Genomic DNA, 17714 nt, shown 5'->3' with positions numbered 1-17714 from the left:
CATGCCCCACTATAAATAAGAGATTGAAGAAGTTACTTATACAATTCCACAAATTCAACAAATCAACCCTTATCATGGACTTCAGAATAAATCCCTTAACTTTTGAATTTCAAACGTTAACAGAAGAAAAAATTACAAAAATGGTCCCTATGGTTTGCTGATTTCTTTGGGTAAGGTCCAAAAAATAGTTCCCTAGCAAAAAAAGGTCCTTATTTGATGTTTGAGTTGTGGATTTGGTCCCTAAAATTAACATCTGTTACTTCACTCTGTTAAATGTGCTCAAATGACTATTTTACCCTTCATTATATATTTCAATTAATTTTTATTAGTATAGATATTATCTAGTGGGCCCCACTTACACCCCATTTTTCAAAAACAACCCTACCACCTACCTCTTTCCCAATCCAAAATACAGTCAGACCCCGTTGTCTTCTCCGACTAGCCCATGTAGTCTTCTTCGATGACACGACACATTTTTCTGATAGGAAAAAAATTGAAGGAAAAAAAAATACTAAATTACAAAAACCAAAAATTTATAAACCCACCACTATGAACACCACCATCACCATCATCCACTGTTACCTCACCCGCCCACCCCATCCAGAAGGTAGACCCAAAAGAAACCAAAATCAATAGCATCAAATGATGCCAAAATCATTTTCCCATCATCAAAAATCGGTTCACTGTGTTTTTGATCCTCCAAAATCTATGTTTAAATAAGGGAAACAATGTAAATTCATAATCAAAAGAAACCAAATTGCCAACCTAGATTACTCAAAAAACATATATGTTGTTGTATAAAACAAACAAAAATCTTCAAAACCAATAGGATATTCAAATCAAGATGTAAAAATAATATTGCGTCATCTTCGTTTTCATGGATGAAGAAACACAAAATAAAGTGGAGTTAGCAGTGGGGGAGATGAGTTTTACAGGAATGAAGGATGAACAAAGAGAATGAGAAAGGATATGTTTGGCAAAAAAACTTATTGCTTATTAGCTTATTAGCTTATAAGTTTGTAACATCCCGAGATTTTGCAGGTATTTCCGAACCCTCTTTACTATCATTATTTGGTCATTTGGAGTCCTTGGGGTTGGAAGTGTAAAGCCAAGATAAGTATAAGGGCCAAGGTTGCAACCTTAGATCAAGAAGGAGTACGTTGAGCGTACATAAGAGTACGCTAAGCGTACTAAGGTCCACCTTAGTACGTCGGGCATACACTTGTGTACGTTGGACGTACTTACGTCAGGATGAAACCCTAATATTTAGGGTTTGGGGGCTATATAAGCAACATTATGAGCTCATAACCCTCCCTTACCTCAGCCTCCACTGTTTAGAGCTGTTTTCCCCAAACCCTAGCCATTTCCTTGAGTGTGTGAGCTTATAAAGTGTATTTTGAGTGTTTTGAGAAGAAGGTATTGCATCAAAGAGTTGGAGAAGAAGATCAAGCTTGTAGATCTGAAGTTGGTTGGTGCCCTAGAAGCTCTGAATGGTAAAAAGCTTTAGACTTTATGCATGCATTTATAGATCTTGCTATTTTGGCTTTAAGTAACCATTTCTTGTCCCAAAAGTCCCAAGATGGTGCATAATCTGATTTGGATGAAATAAATTGTCCTTCTAGACTCTTGAAGAGGTTTTGAGTGATAAAAATGAGGTCCCAATGGCTTAAGACGTCCCATGCATGGAGTAAGAAGGTCTTAATGGATCAAGACCAAGTATTAAGAGCTTTCTGGACGTCCAAAGTGATAAAGTTCGTGACTTTATGGGTCCTAGGCACATTTGGTCACTAGATTTGAAGTTTGGGCTAAAGTGCTTAAGCCATTAAGCACTTATTAGGGTTTTAGCAAATCACCGCGTACGCCCGACATAAATCCAGTACGCCCAGCGTACTGAGTCAACCACCCCAATGGTGGTCAACTTCAGGAGGAGTACGCCCAACGTACCAGAGGAGTACGCCCCGCGTACATCCTCTGTTGGGCTTTTATTGAATTGAGCTTTGAGATTGGGCCACCTTTGGACTAGTTGGACTTAGGCCTTGCATATGTGGACTTGTGGATCATGGATTTGGAATTGGGCCTTGGCACAATTAAGAGAAAGGACCAAAATGGATTATGTGGACCCTTAGTCAAGATTGATAATCCATGTATTGACATAGTGTTTATTATTTGAATAGTTCGGGACATTCAGTAAGACAGCGATCGGAGACTTTCGGTTCATTTCAGCACCACTTGTGAGGTGAGTTGTCATCACTATATCAACAGGGTCTAAGGCACCAATGCCGACCCTTTTCGGATTTGTATCCGGATTTATTACACGTTATGCTTTATGATATATATCATGGTTATAGGATGGTTGCTATGTTAGAGATCGGTTAGGTCAGTATCCTAGTTATAGGATGGTTGGTATGTTAGTGATCGGTTAGATCGGTATCCTGGTTATAGGATAGTTGCCATGATTAGTGATATGTTAGAACTGCATGTTTACTTGTTTATATGTATGTGCACATGTTTGTTGGTTTGGGGAAAGGGTTGAGGCAGGTCCTACTGTGTGCAGTAGGCCAAGACACCCTGGGCGGACCGGGTAGACTGTAGGCCCGGGCCTAGTTAGGTCAAAGGCCTAGTGAGCGGTTCGGATAGGCTGAAGGCCTCGAGGAGGGTGGTCCAGACGTGCTGAGGGCTCAGAGAGCGGTCCAGATGGACTGAGGACCGGGAGTTAGTCCAGTCTAACCGATGGCTCATTATGCATGTTGTTTGCTTATATGTTTATATAATATGGTTATATCTGTATGGCGTTGGTATTTTGGGGGTAACTCACTAAGACTTCGAGCTTACATTTATCGATTATTGTTTCAGGTACTTTTGATGATTGCGGGAAGGCGAAGGCGTGTTCATACAGCTCCTCGTATCTCATGATTTTATGATTAGATTCTGGGGAAACTCTGATGCTTAAACTATTTTAAAAACAAATTGTAATAACTTAATGGTTTTAAATGTTTAAAAAAGTTTTAAATTGGATTGAATTTTATGGGTGTTACAAAGTTAATAAGTAAGTGTAGGGTAACTTATGAAAAAAATGACTTATTAGAGGTTCCCCACCGGAATAAGTTATTTTCATCCAAACACTTTTTTATTTTATAGTGGTGTGGAACCTAATAAGTTGTTTTAAAAAACTTAGCCAAACACCCCCTAAAGGTTCTTGACAATTAGGACAGATGCCTGATGGGAATCTAAACTCCAGATTTGTGTTTGCCTCTTAGAGATGGCGACCTTCTTGGTGTTGCGGATCTTGCAAGTGTACGACATCTTCAAGATGACGTTGAGGCTTATATCGGGTAGAATTGTGAGAGAGACAGAGTAGCAATGATGGTGGTTGGTGGTCATAAAACTTTATTGGCGATGGTGGTGCTTCGCCATCGGTAGGTGAGGGTCTGACCGGCAGGAGAATGAGGATGTGGTTGTTTAGGGATCCGGGTTGTTCCACTGTTCAATCATCATCCGTGGGCGGCGACAATTGTTGGATAACTCGTGGGAGTGATCATCATCTCTAGCCACACTTATCCTCGGTGGAGCAAATCGGGATTTGAGAAGGAGTTTTCCCCCTTTGGTTGTATAGGTGAATGGAAGTATAGTAGAACAGAAGTGATGAAATGAAAAGTATGTGAAAAGAGGTAGAGGTGAGTGTGAGGAAGATGAGGAGATATAAGAGGCCGCAAACGGTGTTTTATATCACCGGAAGAGAGAGAGAGAGAGAGAGAGAGAGAGAGAGAGAGAGAGAGAGAGAGAGAGAGTTCTTTTGTCTTTTATTATTAATAATTTATAAAAAAGGGGAAATATAATTAATAATTAATAAAAATAAAAATAAAGGGTAAAAAAATCATTTCAACACACTAACAGACTGAAACTAACGGATGTTAGTTTTTGGGACCAAATCCACAACTCAAACACCAAATAATGACCTTTTTGCAAGGAAACTATTTTTTGGACCTTACTTAAAGAAATCGGCAAACCACAGGGACCATTTCTGCAATTTTGTCTTAGCGGAATTTAGACTTTTTTGTTGTTTTTTTTTTGTACAAAATGCTATGAAATCCAAATTATAGGGTTTCTTTTTTTTTTTTTTTTTTTTTTTTAGAGAAAAAGTATTTTTGATAAAACATAAAATTAGTCCAAAACAAGTTCGAAATGGACCCATATAGGACGGTGGTTATTTATGTAAATGGCTCAAAATGTAGTTATAAAGATGTAAACTCACATTTATTCGGGTTACTTTTATGATTATACATAAGTTAATTTTTTTTATTTTTATGAAATGTTCCTTTTTTTTTTCCGTCTTATACCTAAAATATGTTTGGACCAACCATATTAGATATATTCGATATATGGTTTTTCAACATTATGAATATAATCATTTTCAAATAAAACAAGAACCTATGTTAAAGTTGACTTCCGGAAATCTTGACTTATTACATAGTGAAATATTTTAAGATTATATTCAATATTGTTTATATTAAGATAGAGATATTTTAAGTACTAAAAATAGAATGTCAAAAAGCATAATCAATACATGGGTTCAACTAAAAATTATATGCACTAAATAATACATCCACTCGATCAAAGCTTAGGATTTGCATTTAAGGCTTGACACTTTCATTACAAAACCAAACAATTGAAGCGATTCACGAAGAAGGTAACCCCACTATTTTCAGAAGTTGCATCTTTTTTATGTGGTTTGTTTTAATCACATTTGTTATCATCTAATCATTTTCTTCTATCTAATTGTTGCAGACGAAATTTATAAGCTAACATTCTGAATGGAAGATGCTAATGTGGAGTCCGGAGAAGTAGATAACATTGGGAATACTGTTAAATTTCTACTTGATTATAAAGAAAACGGAGAGGTTCTAGGCAAACAAGTGCCACCATCAATTTACATGGTTCCTAGTGTGATCCGAGATCTCAGCCCAACTTGTTTCAATCCGAAGGTGGTGTCTATTGGGCCTCTTCACAGACATAACGAACATTTACAAGGATTTGAGATTCAAAAACAAACTTATTTACATAATTGGTTGCGTCGACTAGGTACTGTGCCAAACCAAACACTCCGAACATGTGTTGAGAAGGTGATTCAATCAATAGAAATAATCAAGGAATGTTATGGAAGATCAGTGACCTACAACGATCTTGAACTTGCGAAGATGATGGTAATAGATGGTTGTTTCATACTTGAGTTCATTCAGAATGAATCAGAAAAATCATCCGGGTGTAACATGATGATTACTCCATTGATCGTTTATGACCTGCTACTGATAGAAAACCAAATCCCGTTTTTTGTTCTTAAAATCATATTTGACTGTACTATTGTAGCATCTGGAAGAATGCACATCAACTCCTCATTTACCCAGCATATTAGCGTACTTCTAGGATACTACAAAGTCTTTGAATCAAATTCTGTAGTACCCAATGTCAGCCTAGATTCCACTACTGATCATCTTCTTCACTTTGTACACAAATATTACCAGCCTGTGGAACCGATGCCATCAGTGTTTGTCGAAGCAAATCCAAAAGGCCACACAGCTGTGGAATTGCATAGGGCAGGGATGAAGTTCAAGCCTAATGAAGATGAGAATTGGGCAATGGCTTTAAAACTGGAATTACAATTACCCTCATCTTTTTTTTCATTGTTACCGATTTTCACAGCCATTCCCCCATTTTCATGGTTACAATGGCCTACTCTGAAGATGCCAGTAGTTTGTATTCATGATATGAGTGAATTGGTTCTTCGGAACCTCCTTATATACGAGCAGTTTTCTGATGTTAATAAATATGTTACATCATATGTCTATGCCATGGATATGCTAATCGATACTCCGGAGGATGTTGCCATTTTGGTAAAATCAAAAGTCCTTACAAATCTTTCGAGTTCGAACGAGAATGCTGCAAATATGATAAATGGCTTAGTTAAATTTGTTAGCATCCCAGATTTCTTTTATGATCAACAGTGGAAAGATATGGATGCCTACTACAATAGTTACTGGCCCAATACTCTTGCTGGGTTGAAGGGTAAATATTTCAATAATCCTTGGAATGTAATTGCTCTAATTGGTGCACTTGTCCTGTTTGCACTTACCGTGGTTCAGACCTTCTTTACTATCAAAGCCGCAAATGCGACCAATGTAACTATGTAACCATTAAATGTGTATAGTTTTTTTCTTCCTTCGATGTACATGCTCTTACTTGCTGTATGCGTCTCCTTTCTTTTTCTTTCCTATAATAAAGTCTCATATTCATTAATCCGTATAAGTTTATTATATCTATGTCACAGTTGTATATATACTGGCATTAATTACTCTGTTTTTGAAACTTAATGTTGCTTCATTGAGAAAACCCTAAATATGAAGTCTCGACAATTCAATGCACCCCATTTTTATTTATAATTGCAATGGAGGGATTGAACGTCGTTATGAAGAAGGCATGTGAAATTGGAATCTTCAAAGGTGTAGGAATCCTACAAAGTGACTTAACTATCTCACACCTCTTTTATGCGGATGATGCACTATTTGTCGGAGAATGGAAAAGAGAAAATATTAAAAACCTGGCTCGAATGCTCAGATGTTTCCACATATCGTCCGGACTTAAAGTCAATTTTCACAAGTCTAGGGTGTTTGGTATCGGAGCACACCCACAGGAGGTGGCGAGGTGGACAGCACCCCTTGGGTGTGAACCATCATCACTCCCATTCACGTATCTTGGAGTTCCCGTAGGTGCAAACATGAATCTTAGGAAACATTGGAAACCGGTGGTGGATAGGTTTCATGTAAAGCTTTCATCTTGGAAGTCAAAAACATTATCATTTGGAGGAAAGATTAACGTTAATAAAGGCCATTATGGGAAATCTTCCAACATTTTACTTCTCTCTCTTTGTTGCTCCGGATGGTATTATTAACATGTTGGAGAGTATTCGCAGGAGGTTCCTATGGGGAGGTTGCGAGGAAAAAAGGAATGTGCACTGGGTGGTTTGGGAGAATGTGATTGCTCCAAAAGACATGGGGGTGGGGGGGCTAGGTGTGGGCTCAGTACGGGCCTTAAATGTTTCATTAATTACTAAATGGTGGTGGAGGCTCAGGATGGAACCAGATTCATTATGGGCTCGGGCAATAAAAGGAATTCATAATTTGAAAATTAGAACCCCTTATTGCATATCAAAAAAGGCGATTGCCGGTGTATGGAATAATGTTGCAAATGTTCAAGAAGATCTGAAAGACCTGGGGATAGATATTGAAAAGGTGCTGGTAAAGAGAGTTGAAAGAGGGGATGATACATTGTTTTGGCTTGATCGGTGGATTGGTAACTTGCCGTTGAAAATATCATTCCCGGAGTTATATCGAATGGAAAAGAAAAAACGGTGCAAAGTGTTGGAGAGGGTTCAAATTCTAGGCCCAACATGAGACTGGTTATCTCAGTCTCAGTCTCATAGTCCTGAACAGGAACTAGAACTACAACAAATATCATCCTTACTTGGGAATTTTCAACCAAGCTTGGCAGATGATCAGTGGATATGCCTTTTAACCTATGATGAGGTATTTCATGTGGAAGCCTTGAGGAAGTTGATTGATAAACCTCAACATCCTGTGAGTGGTGAAAAAATTGAATGGTTATATGAAATTCCTATCAAGGTACTGTGCTTCATATGACGAGCAAACCAGGGACGGATTCCAACCTTAGTTGAATTAAAAAAGCGGGGATTATCTACTAATGAATCAGTGTATAGTTATTGCTTGCGGGAAGAGGAGACAATCGAACATATATTGTTTAAATGTTCATTTGCAAAAACAATGTGGGAATGGGCCCTCAAAGGATGCGATATACCTACAATACATGTAACTTCAATTCCAGGAGTTCATAAATTCTTCATCCTGGTATAAGTGCAAGAAAAGGAGAAACAACTTCATCAATATTTGCTATGGAACCATATGGTGGATTTGGATGGCGAGATGTGATAGAATATTCAAGAATCTTAGATTATCCCCAACCAAGGTGGCAAATAACATTAGGTCCCAAGTTTTTACTTGTATAAAACACAGAAGGAGAAACTGTACGTATAGATGGGTCGATTGGGCTATTAACCCATTTCATGTTTTTTGACTATAATTTGTTTGTTTTTATGTAATCTCTTTGCTTCCCTATTACTTTTAATATATTATTTGCCGGTCCAAAAAAAAAACACATGACAATTCAATGCCCCTCTTCATTTCCTTCAACCAGCCTACATTAAACATCAAAATCGTTGACCCCAGGTTGTCTTCTCATCTGAGAATTTCTTCTGTCAACCCTCAATTTAAGAAAGTTTTTCCCCTCCTTCTCTACAATCAGATTTGTCCAAGGCTACAAGCTCATCGTAACATTCAATTTTTTTTCATAAACAACGAACTAATAAATCTAATTAACTACGACGTAAATTGGTCCAACTAATAACCATAATATCTATTGAAAGTCATGATTTTTATACACATTGACGTCAATTTAATTTGAAATTACCAGTTTAAAATCAGCAAGATGAAAGACAGTTTAACAATACGCTTAAATTATTATTCAGCCTAATCGAATATGTTTGAAGGGATAGATAATACTCACCACAATTTGCCCAAGGCTTATTTATAGAACTGTATTAGGAGGAAAAATCACAGAAAAATTTATATACAAGGAAAATATAAGAATGCCTAACTAATCATGACCTTCACTAACAATTTGAGATGCCTTTAAACTTTTGACAAATTCAAGTCAACGTCAAGAGAATCTAGGGCAAAGCTTCCATGGTAATCCTTGTTTTCTTTATTATCAGCTTCCCTTGCAATCTTTCGAAATGAAAACACATGTATTAAGTACACATCTTGTTGAAGGCTTTCAATCCACTCCAAAAAATAAAAATGGTGAACACCAGACCTAGAACCAAGAAAACCCGGAACCAGTCAGGAGCTTTGATAGGTTCCAACGATGATCTTTTAATAGAAATCCTTCTCCGGCTTCCTCTTACCTCTGTTCTTCGATTCAAATCTGTATCCAAAAACTGGAGTTCCCTTTTGAGTCGACAACCTTTCACCCTCCTGTATAAAAATGTTTCCATCTCTCCTGGATTTTATGTTCGCAATATGTATATTCCATTTGATGTTGAGAACCAAATTGCTCTTCCTATTTGTAATCTCGACATCCATCCTCATCCATGCAGTATTAGAATAGTGCAATCTTGTAATGGATTACTTCTTTGCTGTAGCAAGCATGGGATCCAGGGTGAACGTAAATATTCTGTACTCAATCCTACAACCAGGCAGATTGCACTTATCCCATCTGTTCTTGGAGGCAGGAAACTCCAAAAAAATATTCGTTTTATGGGTCTGGCCTTTCATCAAACAGACTGTGTTGACTACAAAGTTGTTTGCTTTCATCGTGCTAAGCCTGATGAGGATATGTTTCGGATTCAAATCTACTCGTCGGAGACAAGGAGATGGAAGATTTCAGATGAATCTTTTTCTTTCTCTGCACCTTATTATGAATCCTTAGGCTCCGGAGTTTATTGGAATCAAGCACTTTACTGGGCTCCCTTCTCTGTTAATCCATTGTACTTTAAGATCGATACAGAAGAATTGCAATCGCTGTCATTTCCGGTTGAGGTGGCAGTGGAATCTTTGGGAGATAGTCCACACGGAGCAATGTCCTTTACTTTGGGGAGTCACGAGGCCATCTGCATTTGGTGTTGAAGGCCAATCGCAGTGAGACCCATTTGCATCTGAACGTGTACGAGATGTTAAACGATCGTTCAGGGTGGTTTGTTAAGTATCGAGTGGATCTTGATGAGCTTCTGAATTCTTACCCTGAGATCAGTACATGTTTTTATGAATTTCAGTTGTTAGATGTGGTGAGAGGTGAAGAAGAAGATGAAACATTCATGGTGATCAGGATTCCAGGGAATAATATTATAAGGTATGATGTTGCCAACAAGAGTGGTAAGCAGATATATGATCTGAGCTCCTTTATCGATGGACCAATTAATCATGCGGAAGTTCATCGTTATATTGAAACCATAGTTTCCGTGTAAAATGTTCAATTTTATGTAAATTTATTGATTATTGATTCATTAAGATTATAAATTGTAGGACTGTCAAAAAAAACCCGAAACCCGTTCTACCCACCCGACCCATTCCGAATTCGGGTAGAATGGGTCGGGTAGAACGGGTAACGGGTATGAACATTCGTGTAATAGATTAACCCGATAATAATATAGGTCGGGTTTTAGGTATGAATATTTATTTTCGGGTATACCGAATACCCGAATTCGTTTTTTAAATAATATCAAATATACAATGCAGTCATGTACGCACACTTCACATAAAACAAAACCATTTGTTTCCTTCTTATGAACGACAACTTGACAGTCGATGCAAACTTGCAAAGGGAATACGACGCTAAAGCTGAAGTCCTGAACCGTCATCACAATTCTCAGTTTCTCACTATCACACATAATGGAATTAAAAAAGTACATAACATATTATAATGATTTGTATTATTATTATATATGTACTTGTTAATTGTATGGAGTATTTTCCTACCCGATTCTTTATTAAACCAACCAACATGTAAAAGTAAAAATAAATAAATAAATAAATTATCAATAAGTGTCATTTAAGAATGTTTCGGGTATACCCGATAATTACCCGACCCGACCTCAAACCCGAATACCCGAAACCCGAAAACCTGAATTACAATATAGGTCGGATATCGGGTATTATTTTCTTAAGGAAATACCCGTTCTACCCGAAACCCGAAAATTTTACCCGTTCGACACCCCTAATAAATTGTGTTAAAAATAGCAAACTCATGTTGCTTAATTGATATTTTCTAACATGTATTATAAGGACATACATACAAAACATTAATTAATAAATGTAAAATGTATTAATTATAAATAATATTATCATATTTAAATATGAAATGCATTAATAATCTCCATAATAAAAAAAATTTACATTTTATTTATGGTAATTTTTTTTCATAATTAATACTTCTTATATGTGCTGTTAGGGCACATATTAGAGGTGGCAATCGTGTCGTGTCGTGTAGTGTCGAAACACTAAACGGGTTGAAAGTGTTTGACCCTAACCTGACCCATTTAATTAACGTGTCGTGTCGTGTCAACCCGTTTATTTTCGTGTCGAGTTTCGGGTTAGGGCTATACCTTGAAACATGTCGTGTCATGTGAGGTTAAAAGATTGAGCATATTGAAAGAGTAAGAGTTATGTAGGCGGAAAGGAAAAACTAATAGTTTGGAGGCAAATAGATGAAGTCATAACAATTTCAGATGACAAAATTAAAAGAGTGAGAGTTGGGGAGACGGATGACAAGGTCATAAGGATGTGGGAGTGGTGAAAGAGACTGAGTAGTTTGGGAAAGAATGGAAAAACTGAAATGAAGTCTTGATCTAGACGGCTAAAGTCATTTCAGCATTACAAAACAATTCAATTCGAAAGTTTTCTTTTACTAATGGTTTTGGTTTTGTATCTATCTAGTTTATTTAAATAATTCAAAAAACTTGCATATAAATAAACGGGTCATTTTCGAGTCATATTCGAGTTGAAATTCTCAACCCTAACCTTACCCATTTAATTTTCGTGTCGTGTCGTGTCATGTCAACCCGTTTATTTAAACGGGTTGAAATATCTTACCAAAACCCATTTATTTCGTGTCGGGTTTCGTGTCATGTCAATTTTTGCCACCTCTAGCACATATTAGAAAATCTCATTACTATTAATAACAAAATTTTTTAACTACGTTGATTGTATTGGTAAAAAAATTGCCATTGGATACCCGATAACCAAATTCCAAATTGAATAGTGTCAAAGTGTAAAACTATATTTAGAACATAATACGTTGTTATTTCAAACTATATTTAGAACATAATACGTTGTTATTTCCTACAATTAACCAATAAAAAGATAAAGCTTACATATGAGACAGTGGACTCACCAATGTATGTGTATGTGATTATGTGAGTACAAGTGCTAGAACTGGAATCAAGTAGATTAAATAAGGATTCTAGAAACCCAGTTTCCTCAAGTATTACAAGATATAAGTAAGGAGTTGGTTAAAAAGACATCTCATTTTACCATATAGACACTCTAATTTAATTTTAAAATATTTTTATTGGTTGAAATTGTATTGTTTTCTGAAAAAACTGATTATAAATAGTTAATTATAGATTGACTTTTTAAAAAGTAATCAATGAGGCGTCCACAAGATATCTAATTATTAGCAACACCTTATAAATAAAAAAAATTGTTTTGATTGTTAATAAAAGATAAAAAAAAGAAATAAAACCCAAGTCAACGCCACTTAGAAATGAGTGAACAAAACCTCAATTGTTGGATGACAAAAGGGATGAGAAACAATTGTACCGAGTTGTATCCACTACAAAAAAATAATAATAATGTTTTTTTATATGCAGGGTGGATTAAAGCTGATTTGATACCCCGGATAAAAAAAAAATGAGGCTTTTTTTTGTCGCTATCGGTGACGACTTATTTCCAAAAACTTTTCTATTTCTAAAATAATATAATAAGATACATTTTGCCTCGAAAATTTGAAGGTGTTGGGTCATTGTCCATGCTGTCCTACCCTCTAATACAACTCTGTTTATATGATACAATTAAAATATGACAAAACTGCACAAATAGTCTCTGTGGTATGTCGAAAATTGTCACTTTGGTCCAAAAAGGTTTGGACTAGCACTAGTGGTCCACTTTCATTTTGTTGCGTCTTTAGTCCAATCTGTTCTGATTTTTTTCAAAATGACGGATCTACCCCTGTTAATATATTTTATATTTTTTCTTATTTGTTTTCCTAATTTCAGATTTAAAAAAAACAATAAAATAAAAATAAATCTCTTTATCTCTCTCTAAAAACAAGAAATAAAAATCTCTCTCTCTCTCTCTCCCCAATATTTCTCTTTCCCTCTTCGTTTGTTCTTCATGGCTCTCAAGAACAGTTCATAAAGCCTAGAAACTGGTGCCATCGTCGGAGACCGGTGTCACCAACGGAAACCACCGTCTTTGACATTGGCGCCACCGCCTTTAGCCCTCATCGTCTCTGTCACCAGCAACCTCCAACAAATCTGAAATTCGCCATCACCTACAACAAATCCTAATCAATTCCCACCATTGGAGACCCTTTTGTCACTTTCTTAGTTCGTCTTCTTAACCGGAAACCATATCCATAACCTCAATTTTTGACAAAAACCATCACTAACTTCTGAAACCCTAGCGCCGACAGCTTATCTCATATGGATTAGGGTTTTCAGTGAAGAAGAAGGATGTTGGTGATCTAAAACCCTAACTTGTCGGATCCTCCTCCGTCAAGATCTGGAAGCCGGTTTGTGGGATACCACCGTTAGAAGCAAACATATTGCCTCTCGCCACCTTTCATCTTCTCATTCAACTTGATTGTTCCTCAGCAAAACCTAGCTCGAAGCAAACCCTTATTTGCAGATCTGTTTCCATTGGCCGAGAAGAAACAAAGAGCATGTTGGTGAGGGTTGAGATCGGAGGTGTTCCAATAAGAGAGAAAGAGAGAGAGAGAGAGAGAGAGAGAGGAGACGGTGATCGGTGGTGGTGGTGTTGTTTACAAGAGGAAGGAATGGAAATAGATTTCTTTTTTTCTTTTTTGTTTAATTTAAATAAAAAATATAACAAAATTAAAAAAATACAAAATAAAATTAAAAAAGGTCAAATCTATCATTTAAAAAAAAAATCAAAGTAAATTGGATCAAACTTGCAACAAAATCAAACTTTTGGACCACTGGTGCTAGTCCAAACCTTTTTGGATCAAAGTGGCAATTTTCGACAAACCACAGGGACAATTTGTGTAGTTTAGTCTTAAAATATAAATGACTTGAAAAAAGAAATTTGTTATTATTTTTAGAACGGTTAAAATACAAACTCTAAAACCATTACTATAAGAATATTAGGTTTTTCCGGACAAAGCATATTCGTGATTATTTTGTCTAAATAGCCCCTTACAATACATTCTCGACGAAAAAGTATGTTGTAAAATGGGTCATAGGAAGCACCTTTCCGAGAAATTTCTAACAAAATGTTTGACACATTTCCGACACAATTATCTGCAGGAAGAATCTGACAAAAAATTTTGACTCCTACTTTCCGATAGAATACCAACAAATTAAGATTCCTGACATATTTCTGATGGAATTCCGACGAAGCTCTTTTATGTTATAGTTTTTTATGCATAGTAAAAATTGCAATTTTTTTTTAAAACATAATAAAATAATATAAAACAAAAATCCCATATTATTATTGTTTTTGTAGAAAAAATACAATAAATAAAAACCAAATGCAATTTGAACCATAATCATAGTAAATATTAATATAAAAAATATCCACTACACATTCAACAAAAAATTATAGCTACTATCCGTTACAAGCACTTGTCCATAGTCCAACCCCTTCAACAAAAATTATAGCTACTACCCGGTACAAGCACTTGTCCATATTCCAACCCCTTCATCACCTATACTAGCTATAACTCTAAAACGACAACTTACATCTACAAGTTCAAAAACAAGAGTTTGTGGAGTTATATTTGCTTAATAACAACAATATAATAAGAGTAGCACACCTTCGAGAAATATATTCCTAGAATCCAAAGGATCATTTGTAATCATCACTCATCTCCTAGAAAGGTTCCCTCAGGGAGGAGGGAGGAGGGAGTCGTTCCCTTCCAACCCACTGAATCCACTGTCACATTAACTTTTGTCTTTTTTTTCTTCATCTTTTCCAACCCACAACACACGGAAATCTTGTCTTTCTCAACCCATTCAACTCACTCAATTAAAAAAATACAAAACAACTAAGTTACAAGTTTTAAAACACATGGTAGAAGAGAAAATGAGAGAAATAAAGTAGAGAGAGATGGTGAAGTGGGTTAGTGAAACCAATTAACCAACCCGTTGAAGCGAGAGTGGTACCGCCGATAACTCTATTGCTAATTAAGATTTTACCTTTGATTGTTTTGTATTTTTTTTAATTGAATGGGTTGAGTAGGTTCAAAAAGATAGGGTTTCCGTGTGTTGTGGGTTAACAAAGATGAAGAAAAATTAAAAAAAAAAAAATGATGTGACATTGGATTCAATAGGTTGGGAGGGAATGACTCCCTCCTCCCTCACGAAGTAATGCAGAACTAGCATGCTCCTTGCCAGATTCGCACTTTTTTCATATAATTACATCTTTGTAATGTTGTAAATTCAAGTCCATCACAAAATCTGCCACGAGTGTGAATTCATTATGGATTCATATATCAATAATTGTAAGGGAATAATAGGATTAATTAGTTTTCATCGAGAAAGAAATTAGTTCCCTAATGGTAAAAAATGAAGAATGACAATAAAAATAGTGATACCATATAAGGATTGTTAGTAAGGTCATGTCTTATCTATGATTGCAAAACTTTAAGAGATTCCAGTTGTTACAAAGCCCTCACACTACATATTTTTTTTGAAGGATGTGATTAGGAAAAAAAATTGATGATTAATGTTCCACTATTTTCTACATTATATTTTGAGTGGGGTTGTATTTTTTGACAAATTCAAGTCATATAGAAAATCTTGGGAAAGCTTCCGTTGAAATCTGATTTTCTGTTTACTATATATCAGCTTCCGTTGCAACCTTTCACCATGAAAACACACCTTAAATACATATCTTCTTCAAGGCTATCAAGTATCAACCCACTCCAAAATGGTTATCACCAGATCCAAAGTGAAGAAACTGCAGATCAACGATGATCTTCTAATCGAAATCTTTCTCCGGCTGCCTCTTGCCTCTGTTCGTAGATTCAAATCCGTATCCAAACACTGGCGTTCCCTTTTAACTGACCGGTGTTTCACTCTCATTTATAAAAATGGTTGTATCTCTCGTGGCTTGTTTGTTAAAGATTTCTACGTTCCTTTTGATGATGAGAACAGAAACCCTCCTTTTCTTAATCTCGACTTCTATCCTGATCCTCGTGGTATTAAAATCATCCAATCCTGTAATGGATTGCTCCTTTGTTGTAGCAAGAAGATCAAGCGTGATTGTAGATACTACGTATTCAATCCAACCACTAAGCAATTCGCTCTGATTCCATCAGTTCCTGGAGGTGGACATGTTCGTCGAACTATCTGTTTTATGGCTCTCGCATTTCATCCAACAGATTGTCCTCACTACAAACTTGTTTGCATTCGGTATATTAGACGTGATGAGAAGCTTTTTCAGATTCAAATCTACTCATCTGAGACAGAGAAATGGAGGATTTCAGATCAATCTTTCTCCGCGAATTCTTATACGTCCTTCAGCTCCGGGGTTTATTGGCATCAAGCGATTCACTGGGCTCACTCCAATGGTAATCCTTCCTACTTTAAGCTCGACACAGAAGAATTGCAAACGATGCCATCATACTTTACTATCGACACACAAGATTTTACTGGACGCTATCATGAAGGAGAAAAGGCCGTTTACTTTGGGGAGTCAAGAGGCTGTCTGCATTTGGTGAAGAGGGTTCAGCGCAGTTTCCAACTGAAGGTGTACGAGATGTTGAATCATCATTCCGGGTGGTTCGTTAAATATATGGTGAAGCTTGATGTGCATCGCATGAATGCAATTCGGTGGTTCCCTGATCATTACGCTATTCAAGTCTTAGATGTGGTGAGGGGTGGAGAAGAAGATGAAACCTTCTTCATGGTGATCCAAATTCTTGGGAAGATCGTAAGGTACAATTTTCATGAAAAGAGTTTCAAGCAGATGTTTGATCAAACCATACCAATCTGGCATGGGGGAGCTTTTCGTTATATTGAAACCATAGTTACTTTCTAAAACCTCCCATTTATGTGTACATTTCTTAATTCTATCAGCCACTAGTTTTTATTTATCTGGCCGGAGCATTTATAGACAAATGAGAGAATGACAAACGGGACTAGAAAATAGTATGACAATAATCCTAACCTAATACTAAAACTCATAATATTTTAGGAGGTTTCCCAAATAATAATAACTCACAATGATCATCTAATGCCTGATTACTAGATGTTATTTTTGGACTTTATAATAAGTAAAAATGTAGAACAGCTTTTGGAGAAAAAATGTTGCTTCTAAAATAAAAGTTGAACAACTCAAATGCAACCTTTCTTCAAAGGTTGCATATTCGAGAGCTTCACTGTCGCTACTATGCAATGTAGTTAGGGTTTAGGAGAATTATCAACACATAGGCACAAAAGATAGGTTGATTTTGGAAATGATTTGTGAACATCGATAAACATTGTTGGATTTTAATCGCAAACAGCTACATATTTATTTTGCCTTATTGCTTCATCAATGGTGCAAACATGTAATATAGCTTTCGTCCCAGTGTTGAAGGAAAACCAGTATATAGTTTGTTTTGAGTTGTGCTTGCTCTATGTATTCATGATTTTTTTTTTTTTTTGTCATTTTAAGTCTTGATTCTTCAAACCAAGTTTCCTTGATTATAAGATATAAATAAAATAATTATTTTGATTTTTAATTAAAATAAATAAATGAAATACATGTCAACAGTTGTTAGAAATAAACTTTAATATACTCTTAAAAGTTTTTTTTAAATAGAACAGTTTGGATTATTTAACATTTTGTCCAAATTAATGAAAA

General features: G+C 36.0%; 4 protein-coding genes across 4 annotated transcripts; all 4 read left to right on the top strand.

The window, feature by feature from the left end:
* Positions 1–4811: 4811 nt before the first annotated feature.
* On the top strand, positions 4812–6185 carry LOC145075794 (UPF0481 protein At3g47200-like). Its single transcript, XM_079021907.1, has one exon. It carries the CDS (start codon positions 4812–4814, stop codon positions 6183–6185), a length of 1374 nt encoding a protein of 457 aa, XP_078878033.1.
* A 254-nt stretch (positions 6186–6439) lies between these two features.
* On the top strand, positions 6440–7445 carry LOC145075793 (uncharacterized). The gene is made up of 2 exons (XM_079021906.1): positions 6440–6933; positions 7124–7445. The coding sequence occupies exons 1-2, from the start codon at positions 6440–6442 to the stop codon at positions 7443–7445; spliced, it is 816 nt and encodes a 271-aa protein (XP_078878032.1).
* Positions 7446–8924: 1479 nt separating this feature from the next.
* LOC145075792 (F-box protein At5g07610-like) lies at positions 8925–10090 on the top strand. The gene is made up of 2 exons (XM_079021905.1): positions 8925–9659; positions 9692–10090. The coding sequence occupies exons 1-2, from the start codon at positions 8925–8927 to the stop codon at positions 10088–10090; spliced, it is 1134 nt and encodes a 377-aa protein (XP_078878031.1).
* A 5704-nt stretch (positions 10091–15794) lies between these two features.
* Positions 15795–16907, top strand: LOC145075791 (F-box protein At5g07610-like). Its single transcript, XM_079021904.1, has one exon. It carries the CDS (start codon positions 15795–15797, stop codon positions 16905–16907), a length of 1113 nt encoding a protein of 370 aa, XP_078878030.1.
* The last annotated feature ends 807 nt before the right edge of the window (positions 16908–17714 follow it).

Source organism: Lactuca serriola, chromosome 9, assembly GCF_051521515.1.
Source record: "Lactuca serriola cultivar US96UC23 chromosome 9, Lser_US96UC23_V15, whole genome shotgun sequence".
NCBI lineage: Eukaryota > Viridiplantae > Streptophyta > Magnoliopsida > Asterales > Asteraceae > Lactuca > Lactuca serriola.
Note: the sequence above shows the minus strand (reverse complement) of the source record. Positions and strands in the feature narration are given on the sequence as shown.